The sequence below is a fragment of the Cnephaeus nilssonii genome (genome assembly GCF_951640355.1).
Source record: "Cnephaeus nilssonii genome assembly, chromosome: 10".
In the NCBI taxonomy this organism is placed as follows: Eukaryota; Metazoa; Chordata; class Mammalia; order Chiroptera; family Vespertilionidae; genus Cnephaeus; species Cnephaeus nilssonii.
The window spans coordinates 43,723,814-43,742,234 of NC_137081.1; the positions used below are offsets into that span (position 1 = coordinate 43,723,814).

General features: G+C 38.3%; 2 protein-coding genes across 6 annotated transcripts in view; one reads left to right on the forward strand and one right to left on the reverse strand.

Moving 5' to 3' along the window:
- Window positions 1-11,125, reverse strand: part of SCRN3 (secernin 3) — a 37,591-nt gene extending 26,466 nt beyond the window's left edge. For 3 of the 5 annotated variants that reach the window (XM_079782399.1, XM_079782400.1, XM_079782401.1), the window contains exons 1-5: window positions 11,057-11,125; window positions 9,803-9,970; window positions 7,770-7,951; window positions 7,032-7,231; window positions 3,800-4,012 (exon numbers count right to left, since the gene is read on the reverse strand). In XM_079782399.1, coding sequence (XP_079638525.1) covers window positions 3,800-4,012; window positions 7,032-7,231; window positions 7,770-7,951; window positions 9,803-9,961 — 754 coding nt within the window. In that variant the 5' untranslated portion in view covers window positions 9,962-9,970; window positions 11,057-11,125. Of the gene's footprint in view, window positions 1-3,799; window positions 4,013-7,031; window positions 7,232-7,769; window positions 7,952-9,802; window positions 9,971-11,056 lie in introns of those variants that run through there. The other 2 variants (XM_079782402.1, XM_079782403.1) reach the window with 2 other exon arrangements.
- Window positions 11,126-11,162: 37 nt separating this feature from the next.
- CIRSR (corepressor of RBPJ and splicing regulator) overlaps window positions 11,163-18,421 on the forward strand; it is a 35,186-nt gene continuing 27,927 nt past the window's right edge. Inside the window, 3 exon segments of the mRNA XM_079781759.1 lie at window positions 11,163-11,307; window positions 16,948-17,042; window positions 18,328-18,401. Coding sequence (XP_079637885.1) covers window positions 11,236-11,307; window positions 16,948-17,042; window positions 18,328-18,401 — 241 coding nt within the window. The 5' untranslated portion in view covers window positions 11,163-11,235.

Consider the following 18,421-nt stretch of genomic DNA (forward strand, 5'->3'; position numbering starts at 1 on the left):
AGGTCCCAGGTTCAATTCCCGTCAAGGGCACATGCTGGGTTACGGGCTTAATCCCCAGTAGGGGTCATGCAGGAGACAGCCAATCAATGGTTCTCTCTCATCATTGATGTTTCTATCTCTCTCTCCCTCTTCTTTCTTCTCAAATATCAATAAAATGTGTTTTTAAAAAGAGAAATATATATTTAAACAATAGCATGCCATTTCTTCCTACAAAATTATCAAGGTTGAGCAAAAATAATATTTTATATTATTAAGTATATTAGAAAATGGACATTTAAATATTGCTAGTGAAAATTTAAACTGATTGAACTTTTCTAGTGGTCAATGTGTTTTGAAAGCCTTAAAACATGCAAATGCTCTGACCCTACATTCTACTTCTAGAAACTTATTCTACAAAAATAATTATGGCCGAAACCAGTTTGGCTCAGTGGATAGAGCGTCGGCCTGTGGACTGAAGGGTCCCAGGTTTGATTCCGGTCAAGGGCAAGTACCTTGGTTGCGGGCACATCCCCTGTGGAGAGTGTGCAGGAGGCGGCTGATTGATGTTTCTCTCTCATCGATGTTTCTAGCTCTCTATCCCTCTCCCTTCCTCTCTGTAAAAAATCAATAAAATATATTTTAAAAAATAATAATTATTATGGATGTGAGGCATTATATCCTATCTAATAAAGAGGGAATATGCAAATTGACCGTCGTGCCATAACAAGATGACTGTGCCCACAGCAGAGGCAGAGATCCCATAACACAAGATGGCTGCGCCCACAGCTGAGGCTGAGTTCCCATAACAAGCCTTAACGAGCAATCAGCAGGGACCTGAGGCCGCGTCCCCCACCCCGCAGGGCTTGACAGGGGTGGGGCCAGCTGGGTGTGGATCTAGCCCAATGGGGGTGGGACCAGCCAGGTCTGGGTCTGAGTCTCTCGTGATTTCAAGGTGCACATGGGTGGGCGGAGACTTGACTCTGGTTCCCAAGGTGCGCCCAGACTCTGACAGGAGGAAGATTTTCATATACATTTTACTAATTTTCTTTCATCTCCGACTTCTATTATAGAGAAAGGGCAAATAGCAATATTAAAATATTTCCTCTAATTAATTCCCTTTTAATGTACACAAATTTCGTGCACTGTGCCACTAGTGTAAGCTATAAATTTCCAGTAATAAAAAACTGAAAACAACCTAAATAACAGGAACTTTTGTTAACTAAAGTATGATTTATAAATCAATCTTTACTATACAATGGTTAAAATGCAACCATATGGAGATAAACATATCAAAATAATAGAATACTGTACATCTGTCTAAAAACCAAAGTTCTGTATGTATTAAAATAGAAAAATCTACATTATATGTTGCTAAAGAAAAGTGATGTGCATAAAAGTGTGTGGCATGCTACTGTGTCTGTAAAAAAAACTGAGAGGGAAAAGAATGCATAAACATATTTGTTTCATTAAGCATACATCATCTCTGGAAGAATAATATGGAATTGCCTCTGGGAAAAGAACTGATATCTAGGGACAGGGTAGGAGGCAGAGACTTCACTGCATACTCTTATGTACCTCTGAATTTTTAATCATGTGCATATATTTATTTTTACAAGTAAAAGAATGCCATAGAATATTAAATGGCATGGGAAAGAGTTCTGCTCTAATTTGGCTGAGTAAGCTCCCACCAGACCAGCCCTCCCTCAAATAACTATACACTCAGAATAAAATGCAGAAAAACAACTACCCAAAGGCTCTTCAGAGCAAACAAAAGCAGAAAAATTCTGGAGGGGAGGTGACATTTGGAAGATGAGATAATGCACAGGGTGTTTCCCTTTTCTGTTACAGCTTTAGCCCAGTCAATGCTGTGCAATACTGGGCAGGTAGCCATAGAAAACAGTCTTTCTGGCCTGAAGAACCAGAAGTCAGCCACAGGCCCTAGGAAGTGAAGGGGGAATACCATAAAGGTGAAAGTTAAAGAGAGGAACCACAAAATTCTGTGTAAAAAACTCTGCCCACATCTCATCTCATCTGTGTAGGGCAGATCAGCTAAAAATAAAAGAACTGAACTGAAATTTAAGCTGCCGACTAGGGGATAAAGTTAGCAGGTTGAGAACAAACAAACTGTCTGCTAAATCAAGACTTATTTCTGTCCTGGTTGATATCACTCAATAGGTTGGGTTTCATCCCAGGCATGGAAAGGTTTGGGGTTCGATTCCCAGTCAGGGTACATGCCCAGGTTGTAGGGGGCATGCAGGAAGTAACAGATCAAGGTTTTGCTCTTGCATCAATGTTTCTCTCTCTCCCTCTCCCTTCTTCTCTCTCGAAAAATCAATAAAGATAAAAATTAATAAAGAATATTTTTTAAAAATTCAATATATGAATAAGCAGAAAAATGTAACACAAAACCAGAAAAACAAAAACAGAAACAGACCCATAAATTACAGAGATAATGGAGTTTGCAGACCAAGATGCTAAAACAGCTACTATAAATATGCTGAATATGTTCAAAGATTTCAAAAAAATGAAGATAATGAGTAAAGTAATGGGAGATATATAAAAAGAACCAAATAAAACATGTAGAGATGAAAACTACAATATCTGAAATGAAAATGTCACCACATGAGATTAATAGCAGGTTAGATAATACAGATGAATATATCAGTTAACTTCAGGACACAACAACAGAAATTATACATAGTAAATATAGAAATTACAACCATTCATCTAAATGCCCATGAAGCTTAAATGTTTTCAATGGCAGCTACATACAGATTCATTATAGCAGGTTTACTATTTGGATGGAAAATCTGAGTAAAAAACTAAATATTTGTCATATCAAATATTCTCATAGAGTATAGAGATATAGGTATGCTGGAATCCTGTGTGGTTTACTGCTTCCAAACCAGTGTTTGTTTCTCAGGATAGCACAGGTAGCCCCTGCTGTGCCTACAAAAATATATGTAGCTCAGCGTTCAATCTCTCACAAGAGACTTGTTGACCCAAACTCTGAGACAGCAGACAGCACAATTCCAGGCTAGAACTCTGGGTAGGGAGCAGAGTAGCATTTTTCATACCATAATTTTGGTAAGGAGTCCAGTTCCTGCTCTCCAAATGGGTCTTTCACTTACACACCTACATTTTCATAGATGTTAAAACTAGCCTCTAAGGCTTATACCTGGTCCAGAATCCCCACCTTTGACACAGAGAGGAAGAGTGCTGTATGGGAATAAGACATGTCAAATCTTGCTAACATAATGGGTTCTCCCCTCATTTTTGGTACCTAGTGATTTCCTCTTCTTATGTTTGAACTTAGCTATACAGGCAGTCCTCGGGTTACATCGGACTCGACACATTATTTTGTGGTTACATGGCCATTTCCCATTTATTTATTAAAAAAAAAAAAGTTTTGTCATTTCGACATATGTACATATGTGCTTTATATTTTTTATTATTTATTTACCACAAGTAAAGGTCAGGAATTGTTATCTTTCAAATTTTTTTTACTGTTTCACTTCATAACTGCTGTCTATGTGCTCCATGTGAGTGATGTAGGTGCTTATGTGGGTGGGTTCCAACTTACGTGAAAATCGCCGTTACGTTGTGCCATAAGAGCAGATCTCTGACATAACCCGAGGACCTACTATAAACAATGCTTCACTCATCTTAAAAAATAGCTTATAATATCACAATGTTTTTAGTCTAATAAAATTACATCTTTACTAAGAATAATTCCTCAAAAAATATTTGATTATACCCATACTATACCTACACAAAAATATAATTTTTCATTTTGATATTATTTAAATGATAAAATTACCTTTGTGTTTATTCAGAAGTTTGTAGCCTTCACAGTATCTGCCTGGTGAAATTGTCATCTTGGTTGTGTCAATATAAGAATATGTTGCTGCAAAATCAAACTCCTTTTTACCATCCCACCAACCTTTCTGCTTAGCATAGTTTCTCATGTCTGGGTGTTCCCGATCAATCTTGGTCGTTATAGAAAGCTGATTAGAAATATTACGAACTCCCTCTTTTTTCAAAGAAGAAGAGGTGAAGGGAGAAAAAAAAGCGATATTTAATGTAATGTAGTTTTCTGTACATTATGAATCACAATCACGATTTAAATGTAAATATAGTCTTCAAAATTTGTACCATATGCATCTATTACATATTCAAAAAGATAAATTGCTTTTTAAATTAAACTTTTTATTTTGAGTTACCGATTCACATGCAATTGTCACAACAGACAGATCCTGTGTATACTTTGCCCAGTTCCCCACAATGTAACTTTTTGTATAATATTACAACCAAAATACTGGTACTGATAAAGTCAAGATGTAGAATATTTCATTACCAAAGGATCACTCAAGTTGCCCTTTTATAGCCACACTCACTTGTCTCCCATCCCCAGCATCTCATTAAGCCCAGGCAACCACTAGTTTGTTGTCCATTTCTACAACTGTCATTTAAGAATCTATAATAATCTATAATAATAAAAGCATAATATGCTAATTAGACCGGACAGCTGAATGACCTTCCGGATGACCTTCCAGACCGAAGCCGCAGCTGCCAGGGCCAAACCCCTTGCACGAATTTTGTGCATTGGGCCTCTAGTGTTATATAAATAGAATCCTATAGTGTATAACCTTTTGGTTTTATTCAGTACTAGAGGCCTGGTGCATGAAAATTCGTGCACTTGGGGGGGGGTCCCTCAGCCCAGCCTGCGCCCTTTCGCAGTCTGGGACCCCTCGGGTGATGTCTACCTGCCGGCTTAGGCCCGCTCCCCAGGGGGATCGGGTCTAAGCCACAGTCAGACATCCTTAGCGCTGACGAGAAGGCGGGAGAGGCCATTAGGGTCAATTTGCATATTACCCTTTTATTATATAGAATAATTCTCTAAAGATTCATACAGGTTATTACATGTATCAACAGTTCATTCCTTTTTATTGCTGAGTAGTATTCTATAGTATGTACATATTACAGTTTATTTAGCCATTCACAAGTTAAAGGACATCTGTTTGGGGCTGTCATAGAAAAAGCTGCTATAAATATTCATATAAAGGTTCTTGTGTGAATATAAGTTATTATTTCTCTGGGACAAATGCACAATATTTCAATTGCTAGGTTTTATAATAGTTTCATGTTTAGATTTTTTTAAACTTCCAAACTGTTATCCAGAGTAGCTGTACATTCTTACTAGCAATGTATCAGTGATCCAGTCTCCACATTCTTACCAGCATTTGGTGGTGTCATTTTTTATTTTAGTCATTCTGACAGGGGTATAGTGATATATCATTGTGATTTTAGTTTCCCTTTCCTAATGGATAATGTTATTGAACATCATTTCATGTGCTTTTTTTCCCCCATGTGTTTTTTTGACATCTGTATATCTCTTTAGATGAAATGTCTCTTCATGTCTTTTGCCCACTTTTCTAACTGGATTGTTTTGGGGTTTTTTTTACTGTTGGCTTTTGAGACTTTTTTATATACTTTAGTATTAATTAGTTTTTAAAAAATAGTCATAAATAAGTTTAGCACAGAAATATATAAGTCTTCCAAAAATATCATGGCACTAAGTTAAACAAAATGTTCAACTAAAACACAAAATAGAAGAAATAATAAAAGCCTGTGCTAAAGAGATCATAATGAATGAAATGTATCATGATAAATGAAAATTGATAGTGTTTTAGACAGATTTATAATTACAGTCTGCCAAGTAGAAATCAATTAAATAACTCTAATGCAGTCATACTTGAGATATTCTCTCCACAAAAACTAGACTTAAGTCACGACAGAACAAATACAGAAAAGAAGAGTTTTCCATCTAATATCTAATTCCCTAGTTTAACTCTTTAGTTCTTGGGATCATTTAGTAAGGAAGAGAAACCAGTGGGCAAAGTTATTTTAGAGCTGGATAATTAAACCCAATGATAATGTTCACATTGGATGGCTTGCTGGGCCTATATTTTTCAAAAGAATATTTATTCATTTCTCTCTTGCAAGTGGCACATTTAATAAAATAAAAAGTGCTTAATGGTACAATCAGGCCACTAGTTATTACAATAAAAAAATAGTCTAAATTCAATTATATGTACTGTTTTTTTACTGTTGTATTAATAAACATATGTGTAAAATATAAAATGTCCATCAAAAGAACTGGCAATGATCTTTTGTGAAAAATAACATCCATATCCTCCAAAGCTTGAGGCTACCTTCATAAAGCCTTTCTGAACTCCTCTGGCTCACAGTGACTTTTACTTACTCTAAATGTTTACAATATCTATGTGTTTGTATCATTCATATACCATTTAATATTTTCACATGTGTATCTTATCTCCCTTGTAAAACCATGAGATCCAGGACATAAGTGCACAAGTGATCACGCTTGAGCACAGACTGTACTCTAATGAAAGAACACTGAACGGAGAGTCAGGATGGAAAGATTTAAATTCTAAGTTTGTCATTCACTGCCTTGAGTAATTCACCTATCTGGATTTTCTCACTTGAATAATGAGAGAAATATATGTTCATAAAGAAACCATGGAAAACAAAGAAAAGCATTCTAAGACAATTAAATTGTGTTCTTTTACTATGATAATGCTTTACTATTGTATCAACATATTCTTTCTAACCACTAGCCCACAGACATCCATGCCCACCCTACTACCACTCCCCTTTTTCACCTTCATACCCACACATTATGAAATTTTGGAATTCAGCCCAAAGTTAAAAGAGAAAGAAATGGTAAGAGATTATTAAAAAGTAGAAAACGTTATAAAACAGCCAAGAGCTACTGTACAGAAAATATATAGAGGTTATTTAAAATTTATAGTATATCTATGAAAAGAATAACATCACTGTTTTCTCCCCTTCAAGAAAGCTCTTTGTAGTGCTCTTTCATTGTGTGTTCTTTAAAATTGTTTCATTTCTCCTGTAGTTCAACCCTTCATTGCACTGAATTATAAATCTTGAAAGACAATTACATGCAACTTCTGCAATTAAGGGAGTATTTATTAATTGTAAAACAAATGAGGAAAAGTTATCCATACCTTGTACTTTTTCTGCTGCCCAGTACTTCCCTGCAGTCTCCAGAATCCAGGCTTCCTTCCTATCAGCTATCAGGAAACTGTTGTGATAGCTAAATGCCATACCATCCTCTGAACAATTTCCACCCTGGCCGTATTTTTCTAATAAATCAACAATGACATCGAGAGCTTTTTCAGCTGTATCAGCTCTTTCAAGGCCAAGTCTAAAATAAAAATATTAAAGTTCTCAGGTTAAAATAAATTTCCATTGCTTTGCTTAAATAATTTTATGCACATGAGATTTTGTGGTTGTATTCAAATAAAAATTACTTCAAGTTAACAGATAAACTGAAATCCAACTTCAAAACTATTCCTCCTGAAGTCAGTTTGGAATTGAAAACAATGATTTTGGAGTCAAACAGATCAATGTTCAAATTCCAAGTTGGTAATTTATTGGCAAGTTACTTGATCTCTGATCTTCAGGTATCTTATCTGAAGTTACTGTGAGAATTAGTTATGGTCTGGTAAAATATGTTAGGTACTTCCAATGAATCATGATTATCAATTCTTAGCCTCTCCCAATTAATGGTATTTGAGGATCTTTACACTACATGCTAGTACTTTAAAGCATTTTGGCACACACTATAAAGTATCAAAGTCCAAACAAAAGAAAAAAATAGGAAAACAAAATATGTAAGAGTTATACAAAAATTTAAATTTTAGACAAGTTCTATAGTTCAAAAAGTACAATAGAAAAATAACCTGACAAGGTCCATGCCCAGTAGCGCCTCTTCATCACAAACTTCTTCTCTTCCCCAAACAGCTTCATTCCCAATGCAAACTCCATGTTCATTGGCTCCCATTTCTGCACCCCACAACCAAGCTGGGCGACTGAGAACAACAGCATATGTTTCAGGGACCTGATCAATTTCTATGTAAGTACACTGTAAAGAAAGTCATAGCAACAACCATTAAACCAAAAAAATATAAGTTGTCCAAGTCCAGGATCTTAAAAATCAACCAGAAAATACAACCATGAGATAAATGAAGGAAAACTAAATTGGAACTAATATGGCATTACCCATAAAACATATTCAGAATTGACCCTGAAGCATTTATTCATTCAAATACTTGCTGAGCCCTAGCCAGTTTGGCTCAGTGAATACAGCATCGGCCTGTGGACCAAAGGGTCCCAGGTTTAATTCTGGTCAAGGGCACATTCTGGGTGCAGGGTCAATGCCTAGGCAGCCGATCAATGATTCTCTCTCATCACTGATGTTTCTATCTCTCTCCCTCTCCCTTCTTCTCTGAAATCAATAAAAATGTATTTTTTAAAAAAAAAAACACAAATACTTGCTGAGCATCTTCTATTATAAAACACTCTGCTAAGAAATGCATCAGTTACAGATTTTGCTTTCAAGAAACTAAGACGTGTACATTAACTAAGGTATAACAAAATATAGGGGGCCATAAAGAAAAATGAAGATGAGGAGCTACAGGAGCTCAGGAGAGAGATAGTTTCTAATTGTGAAAACTTTAAATATTTTGTTTAGGAGGACGTATGTGATTTGAAGCTTAAGGAAGCAGTTTTCAATCTTAATGTACAGTCTTTCTTGGTTAATGATGTAAGTCCCGTATGGTAGCCCTTATACACAGGGTATTGCCATAGAAGCCCACCCATCTACTATGTCCACAGCAGTGAAAAGAATGAGAACCACTAGTTTACAGGATAGGCTAGGCTTAAATATGAAGAGACAAAAGTAGAAATGAACCCAAAATTAATAAATAGTCATAGCAAAAGAAAAACTGGCCTAGTATACAGAATACATCTACCATTTAATATATTTTAGTATTAGAATATCAGTGAACTCTAAAAAATGATAACAATTAAAGCACAATGTAAAACTTTTAAAGTTCCATGCTGAATAGATTTTTTAATTAAAATTTTTAAAGAACCCTTTAATTAATGTGTATTCTACCAAATGACTACACAAAATTCATGTTGCTAGTGTTATCACTGGGCCAATAAAAATTTTATTCCCAGGTAATAAAACTGTTATTCCAGAATCTGAATGACTTTTCCTATTCTTCACCAATCAGAATCCTTGTTGGCCATCAAACTCCAGCTGAAACCCCAACTCCTAGTGAAGCCTTCCTTCATCCCTAGACTGAATTAATTGTTCTTTCTCCATTGCTGTCACAGCTTGCTGCTCTTATATTTTATATCTAGACCATCATATCTTATAATGGGGTTAGCTACAGCATACACATCCGATTCCTCTACTAAATCCTAAGCTTGACAGCAGGATTTTAAGCATTTTTTAAAAATTTTGATTTTAGAGAGAGATGAAGGGAGAGGGAGACAGAGAGAGATGTGAAAGAGAAACATTGCTTGGTTGCCTCCTGCATGCACCCTGGCCAGGGGATTGAACCCACAACCTAGGTATGTGCCCTGACAGAGAATCAATCTGGTGACTTTTCAGTATACAGGATGAAAGGTCAACCAACTGAGCCACACCAGCCAGCAGGTTTTAAATCCCTGCCCTATTTAACAGGTTTACATATAGTAAGCATTCAAATAAAATTAATAATTATTATTATTGTTTTTTCAGCTTCCTCCAAATCACAAAATAAAAGACCAGCAGTCCACTTTTGATTCAAATTATTTTTCAAATTTCAATTCTTGAATTGTTAACTTCTACAGTATCTGCCAAATAGCTAGCTTATGACAGAAAAATACTGTTTATGATATTTTTAAAGAAACATATTGCTAACAAAATATGTATTTCACCTACCTTAAGATGTCCTCTCAGGTTATCGTGAACTGCAGCAGGAAAATAAACTACCTCTTGTACTTCATCACAGAGTCTATCTGAATTTTTTCCAAAAATAATCCTATTTTCAACTGTTGCTGGAGGTAATGCCACAAAAGTGTCACAGGAACAAGGTTCCATTTTTTTAAACTGAAAATCATATAGAAGATTCAAAATAAAAAAAGCGTTTTTAAGTATATACAAAACAGAAAGTTTTACTTAATGACCAAGGGATACTATTGCCATATCTAATAAAAGCTGTTCATTGAAGTTTTAAACTTCATGTACTGTAGTTCAAAAATCAGTAAGAAAATGACTTGGGAATGAATCTTGTAGTACAAGAATCAATAAGAAAATGGCAATGACAAGTGGCCTTCGTGTTCCAAAGCAGTTTATTTCTCTCAGGCCTCCTCCTGCCTTATTGGTAAATATCTCATAGGGCTATCGTGAGAAATGAGTAAGACAATGTGTCAAGTGTTTTGCACAGTGCATACAACGTAGAAGACACTCAAATGAACGCTGTTGTTCTCACTTGGCAAACAGTACATTTCTCACAGAAGGCATGTCACACACACACACACACACACACACACACACACACACACACACGCCCTCCAGAGAAGTTGGTTGGGGGCTCCCTATAGCAGCCACGCCCACTCAAAACCCTGTAGTTTCCAGGCCGTGAAGCCGCGCTAGGCGATCTGAGCTAAGGGGTTGTACGGGAAGCTAAGGAAACAGACAGCCTCGTTAGGAAGGCACCTAGCCCATTGCGAGGGGAAGCCGTCGAGGCTTACTAACACCTCGTGTGTAATTACCATTCAACAAAAGTTTATTGAACCTCTTTCCGCACCCCGGCAACGGAACAGTCCTCGCTCGGGTAGCGGTGACACCCTATTTCATAGGCTTTCGTTCACCAACTGCTTTCCGAAACCTCCTCACAAACGGGCTACATATTGTGAGAATTACTATTCCCATAACACAGATGAGAAAATCGGTGCAAAAAAGTTTAACTCGCGTCAGAGTTCCCAGGGTCCAGAGCTCGAACGTCAAACACGTCTCGTAGCGGAACCGCCGCGCAGGGCGCACTCCGCGCCCCTTCGCGGGCGTAGAAACTGAGGCGGCGCAGCTGTGCCCGGGGCCCCCAGCGGCCCAGGATCCCACCCAGCCATCCTTCCCGTCTCCCCGTTTCCCACTTCTACTACGTGGGCTGGCTCCTCCACCCTGCACGCCCCTCACCTGGCCTCCGGGCAATGTGAAAAGGGGAGGGGGCGTTCAGAGGCATTAGTTGCCGGAAGCCGTCACCTTTGACCCCGGAAGTGCCCAGTGCGAAGGGAAGCGCAGTTCCGGTTAGGCGGCAGAGTTTGTTTACGTTGCTCTCAGACCTAGCGGCTGCTTTCTCCAGCTCAGCCTCCAAGATGGGGAAATCCTTCGCCAATTTCATGTGCAAGAAGGACTTTCATCCCGCCTCCAAATCCAATATCAAGAAAGTGAGTAAGGGGAGCCCGGGAGGGTGCTAGCCCTTGGACTGGGTTCCCAGGGGGTATTGGAAGTGGGAGTGGTGGTGTCTCTTGGATCCCTGGGACAGTCGCCTCTTCTCCAGGCCTGAAGCTCTCGTGTTCTCGCCCCTTCACCCCCGCTGAGAAACTTGTTGACAAAGCTGGCCCTCGAGTTTAGGCGTCCTGGTCTGCTCTGTCAGCCAGAATGTAAATTCATGAGATCTGAAGGCTGATAATAGAGTTCCTCATTCCTTCCTTCGGGAGATTCTGGATTTGCCTTTTCGAATCCCAGGATCGCGGTTTCGGAGCGCTGCTAAACTGTACCAAGAAAACTTACTATTTAAGATAAGGTAGATCTTAACATGGAAGTAAAGTCAGACCCTGGCTTCCTCTCTTTATCCTACCCGATAATGTATTATCACTCTGATGACCTCGTTGAAGTTTGGCTTTTTAGTAATCAATTACATGTCTACGAGCAGTAAAGAGAGTCTGGGCCAGGGGTCCTCAAACTTTTTAAACAGGGGGCCAGTTCACTGTCCCTCAGACCGTTGGAGGGCCGGACTATAGTTTAAAAAAAAAACTATGAACAAATTCCTAAGCACCCTGCACATATCTTATTTTGAAGTAAAAAAAACAAAACGGCAAAAACACCCGCATGTGGCCCGGGGGCCGTAGTTTGAGGACGCCTGGTAGGCATTGGAATCAGACCTAGATTCTAGTTATTCCAGCACAGTCACTTTTAGCTCTGATACCTTGCACAAAATACTAGTGGTTCCCTCATTCCATTCTCCTAATCTATAAGTTAGGAATGATCATTATCAATTGCTTTGACTTGTAAAATTGGTATGAGGATTAAATGAGATTGTTTAGAGTAAGGCTTTGAAACAACGTACCCCCTAGCACTGTGTGTGCCCACCATCTAGAGGGAGTGCTCAATAAAATATTAATTTTCCCTACACATATTCTTAGGCTGCTCCCAAATACAGAGTTGCATTCTTGGCCTATGCCTTGCTTACTCTATATGCTCTCCCAAGCAGTCACATCGAAATTCATATTTTACTAGTAACTACCCCCTCTTCACTCATGACTCTCAAATCTACAGCCCCAGGGCTCTCCCCTAGCTCGAGGCACCTCAAAACAACTATATACTTAACAATTTCACCCAGATATTCTACAGGCATCTCAAACTCAACATATCTGAAATGGAACTTACCTTTCATCCAAAATCTACTCTTCTTTTTTATACTTCCTATCTCAAATGAATAGGAAATATAGGTAGTAACAATCCTTCACCCAGTCATCCAAGCCAGGAATTCAAGATTCATCCCTTTCCCATTACCCCTTTATCTAGTCAGCAAATAAATTCTATTGGTCTTACCTCCCAAATACCTCTTCAATCGTTCTCCCCTCTTTGTCACTACTGCCTGTATCTTAGCTTAGACTCTCATTATCTTTCACCTGGACTGTTATGTTTCCTAACTGATTTTTCTGCCTCCAGTCTTGACTCCTTTCAAATCTGTTCTCTACATAGTCATCAGAATAACTATTTTACTTCACAGCTTTACTGAGATATAATTAACATACCATAAAATCACCCATTTAAAGTACCCAGTTCAGTGGTTTTTAGTATATTTATAAATTTATGAATCATTACCACAAACAATTTTAAAATATTTCTATCACCCATCCCCTCAAAACCCATATCTGTTAGCAGTTCATCCCCATTTCTCCTTAACCCTCCCTCTTCTCCAGCCCTAGGCAACCACAAATCTGCTTTCTGTTTCTGTGGATTTGCCTATTCTGGGCATTTCATATAAGTCATGAAATATGTAGTCTTTTGTGAAATACTGCCTTTTTCGCTTAGCATAATGTTTTCAAAGTTTATCCATGTTCTAGAATGTATTGATACTGCATTTCTTTTTATTCCTGAATATTCGATTGTGTGGATATGGCACATTTTATTTGTCCATTCATCAGTTTATGAATACTTGGGTTGTTTCCATAGAAAAGTCTTTTTAAAGCAAAAATCTGATCTTGTCCCACTCCTTGTTAAAATACTACAGAATTAAGACCAAGTGTTCTGGGTCCAGTTTATTTTTCCTTCTTTGTCCCCATTTGCCATTCTCCCACTTCAGATTTTATATTCCAGTAACATCAAAATACTTAATTCCAGTTTTACACCTTTGGGTCTGTGAATTATTTCCTCTGCCAGTAAGATCTTACCCTGTTTTTTCCTTGGCAAAATTCTGATCCTCTTTAAAAACCTGTTTAACATGTATGAAGTTGCTTGTGTACAGGGTTATTTATTGCAACAGAGTTTTTAATAGCAAAAGATTGGAAATTTTTAAAATGCTCATTAGTACAGCAGGAGATTGGTTCAATAAATGATGCTATAGCCCCATAATAGAACGATGTTCAGCTCTCTGCCTCCCTCCCCCAAATACAAAAAGGCTTTTTATTAGCTAATGTTGAATGATCTCCATGGTATAGAATTTTATTTTATACATATTTTCTTTGTGTATATGAATGTGTGTATGCAATATATGTTACCATTTATGAAAAGAGGGAGAAAAAAATGTGTGGCCCTGGCTGGTTGGCTCAGTTGGTTGGAGTGGCGTCCCATACACTGAAAGGTTGTGGTTTTGATTCCCTAGTAGGGCACATGCCTAGGTTGCAGGTTCAGCTCCCGGTAGGGGTACATTCAGAGGCAACGGATTAATGTTTCTCTCACATCAATGTTTCTCCGCCTTTCTCCCTCCCTTCCCCTTTTTCTAAAATCAATAAACATCCTTGGGTGAGGATTTTTTAAAAAAAGGAATATGTATGTTTGTTTGTTTTATATACACAGAGCGGGGGCAAAAGTAGATTTATAGTTGTTCGTATGGAAAATCTATATATATATATAAGCCTAACATGCAAAGTGTCCCCTCGGAAATTCGACCGACCTGGAGTTCAATCACTTGCTATGACATGCACTAACCATCAGGGGGTGGCGTGGAATGAAGGAAGGCCCTGGCTGGCAGCCAGCAGCTGGGGAAGAGAAGCCCTGGCCAGCAGCCAGCAGCCGCTAGGGACCCTACCTGTGCATGAATTTCGTGCGCTGGGCCTCTAGTAATACAATAATTAAATAATAAGAATAAACTCTGTTTTGTGTACTCACAACTGTAAACCTACTTTTGCACCACCCTATATATCCTTTTGTGTATATGTGCATTAGAACATCTTTGGAAGAATATAGATATACAAGAAATGGCTACCCGTGATTTAATTTAAAAAAATAACTTTTTAAAACCAAACGTTGCTGTAAAGTATTCCATTATACCAGCCTTCTTTCCTGGTCCCTAATGTTAATCACTGTATTTTCTGTTTTGTTATCTTGTACATATTTCTGTTGTCCAAATATCAAACTTTATTGTTACTATTTATTTATATAATTCATGTATTTTCTTTATTATACAGAGCTTAAAATTACAGAAAAGTTAGTATGATTTTCTATTAGATTCTGAGCATTTTGAAGATAAGAATGTGCTTTATTACTTTTTATTCCAGTCCATAATGAATACTCAATATGTATTTAAGCTCTTGAGCAATTGAGACAAGTAAAATAACTTTATGAAATCTAAAGCAAATAAATGGTAGTTATTCTGTCAGAAGTGATATGTTTTTCATTAGACTGTTATTAACATGTTATTCTGTCGGGCATTTCTCTGTTGCAACTGTTTGTATTTTGAGCTACAGTGAAAATTCCAAACATGTACCTTTTTAAAAATATATATTTTTTTTATTGATTTCAGAGAGGAAGGAAGAGGGAGAGATAGAAACATCAATGATGAGAGAGAGTCATTGATCCGCTGCCTCCTGCACACCCCCTACTGGGGATCGAGCCCGCGAGACCGCAACCCGGGCATGTGCCCTTGACTGGAATCAAGCCTGGGACCTTTCAGTCCACAGGCTGACTGAACCAAACCAGCTAGGGCACAAACATGTACCTTTCACTGCCTATCCTAACTGTAGGTTTTTCTTCTACTATAACATTCATTTGGATTTTTTGCTTTTATCTCCATGCTAGGGGCCCAGTGCACAAATTCGTGCACCTTGAAAGGAACTGTGGGCTGTGAGGCTGCAGTGGGCACAGGGGTGGATCTCGGCCCATCCTCCATACCCCCGCCCAGCCCCTCCTGCCGCGGGCCCCGGTCCCCTCTCTGCTGGCAGCCCCGCTGATGATGCAGAGAGATTGGGGCCGGCGCCAGCAGTGGGTGCAAGCAGCGGCTGCTGCCCCAATCGCCCCTCAGGAGTGGGGAGGGGGGTGGGGGCTAGAAAAGCCCTCAGGGGCAATCAGGGCTGGCAGTTGCTGCTCGCACCCGCTGATGGCACCGAACAATCGGGACCGGTGCGGGGCGCCAGCAGCCGGTGCGAGCGGCAGCTCTGGCACTGGCAGCAGGTGCGAGCACCAGGTAGGACTGCGGCACACGGGAGCAAAGAATTTTCAGTAACCACCAGAGGCTCACCCCAATGACAGCGGCCAGCGCCCCTCCTTGGTCTAGCGCCCCCGCTCACCTGCTCCACCATCCCATCACTATGTTCTGCGCACGCCCCCTAGTGGTCAGCGCATGTTACGGTGACCAATTGATCAGTTGTTCCGCCATTGGGTCTATTTGCATGTTAGCCTTATATAGGATAGGATTAACCTTTCTTGTTCACATCTCAAGCTGTGTCCTCATAGTACTTTCCTATCTCAGCACTACTAAAATACTAATAACTGCCTTTTTTTTTGCTTTTGAAATTGAATAATGGCAGTCTTGTCCTACATCCTCCTCCCCATACTCATCTGCCCTCACCCACAGTTAATTATAATTTTATCTAAGTAAGTATTTGTCCTCAAATTTACCTTCTTAAAATTAGCATGTTGGAGAAAAAGTTTGACTTGTTTTTATTGAATGGTTGTCAAATACTTTGTCCTTTATTCTAAAGATGAGAGGAAGGCATTGGTACCTTTTAGGCTCAGGAAGTAACATGATTAAATATCCTTGCATAAGTTGTGTGCGCTTTTTACCTTCACCACTTTTATGGTTTTGAGAATTTCCCATAGGGATAGATTCAGCCTGTGCTGTTGGTGCCTTTGAGACATCTGGCACACCTCTCTCTGATCTCTTTGTTTCCTCTTCTTGCTTCTTCCCTTTATTCTACAACTATCTTTCATTTCATTTAATTTCTTTTTTTCCTCTTCCTTGTCCTCCATTTTTCCTCTCTTGAGGTGTCAGTGGCACCCCTTGGGCATTGTTTGACCCTCGTGGTTGTACCTGTGTGTTTTCTAGTCTAGACATATTACATGTAGAGAGATGGATATTCTCTCTGAAATAACACAGGGACTGAGTGCAAAAAAGCTGTTGTTTCAGGTGCTCAGAGTAGTTCTCAAGTGTGACATTTTTGCTTGAAATTTTAGTTCTTTTGGACGGTTGTATTTAAGGATTTGCTCAAAGACACAAATCAGACTTTTCAGCTGTTATTTTGTAATGGTGTCATTATGACCAAAGTAGATTATGTTGTAAACTATACACAATAGCATTTGATATTTTATTATAAAAAAAAAAGCAAATGTCCTATTTTAAATTTTTTACTTTATTAATTTAGGTATGGATGGCAGAACAAAAAATATCATATGATAAGAAGAAACAAGAAGAATTAATGCAACAATATCTTAAAGAACAAGAATCGTATGATAATAGGTAAGAAATTCCATTATACTGGTGATTTTATTTATTTTTTAAATTTTATTATTATTTTGTAAAATCCTTACCCAAGGATATATTTTTATTGATTTTTAGAGAGAGAGAAAGTAGAGGGGAGAGAGAGAGACACAACGATGTGACAGAAACATGGTTCGGTTGCCTCCCATATGTGCTCCAACCAGGGATCGAACCTGCAACCTTTTGGTGTATAGGACGATGCTGAACCACCCAGCCAGGGCTATGCTGGTGATTTTTTAATAATCAATTGCATGAAAATGACCCCTTACTGAATCGTATATTAAGTTAGCCTTTTTGAATTGAATGTCTTAATGATAGGATTCTATTTCCTCTGAACTATTTTACTCTTATATTTGTAGATGGCCACTTACCCATAATTCACATAAAATATACTGATGTGAGTACTAGTATATATAGCCTATGATCAAGTTCCAACTTAGGCAAAGCTTAGAAGAACAATAAAAGTTTAACACTCAAACTACTGACACCTCTCACAGAAATATTTCATTAAAAGCTTATTAATGAGAAAGCAGAAAGGATGTTCAGGAAACAGTCAATAATTGAGTTAGACCAATAAAAAGAGTGTGGGTGGAAAAGTAGGTTTACAGCAGATCATAGTGTGGTTATTCTTTATCTTAAAACAATTACTTTTTTTCCTTGGTACTTAATAAATATTTGAAGCTATGCAAATATCCTGTTTTTCTTGGAACTTTTGCCCACTAGTTTTAGCATTCATTGGTGGATCTCACCCACATCAATTATTACTGTGGTTTTCTAACGGTGATTTTCTATTTCTTTTATTCCCTCTCTATATATTTTTAATATATTTTTAATTGATTTCAGAGGGAAAAGGAGAGGGAGGGAGAGAGAGAAACATCAAAGATGAGAATCATTGATCAGCTGCCTCCTGCATGCCCCCTACGGAGGATCGAGGCTGCAACCCGGGCATGTGCCCTTGACTGGATTCCAACCTGAGACCCTTCAGTCCACAGGCCAATGCTCTATCTACTGAGCCAAACCAGTTAGAGCCCGCTATATTTTTTAATTTGAATTCCTTTTCCCTTTCTCTCATTTATTTATTTATTTATTTTTATCAGTATAGACTCATAGATATTTCAGATTTCATCTAATGAATGGAGTAAAGTTTTGAAACTATAACAGCAATACCTTATTCCCTTAGAATTTTAGAGGTTGAGGGACAGTTATTCTGTAATTTTTTCCTCCTACATAAAATTGTTAACCCTTATGTCTTATTTTTATTCAGATTGCTTATGGGAGATGAACGTGTAAAGAATGGCCTTAATTTCATGTACGAGGCCCCACCAGGAGCTAAAAAAGGTACTCACCTCATTTCTTTT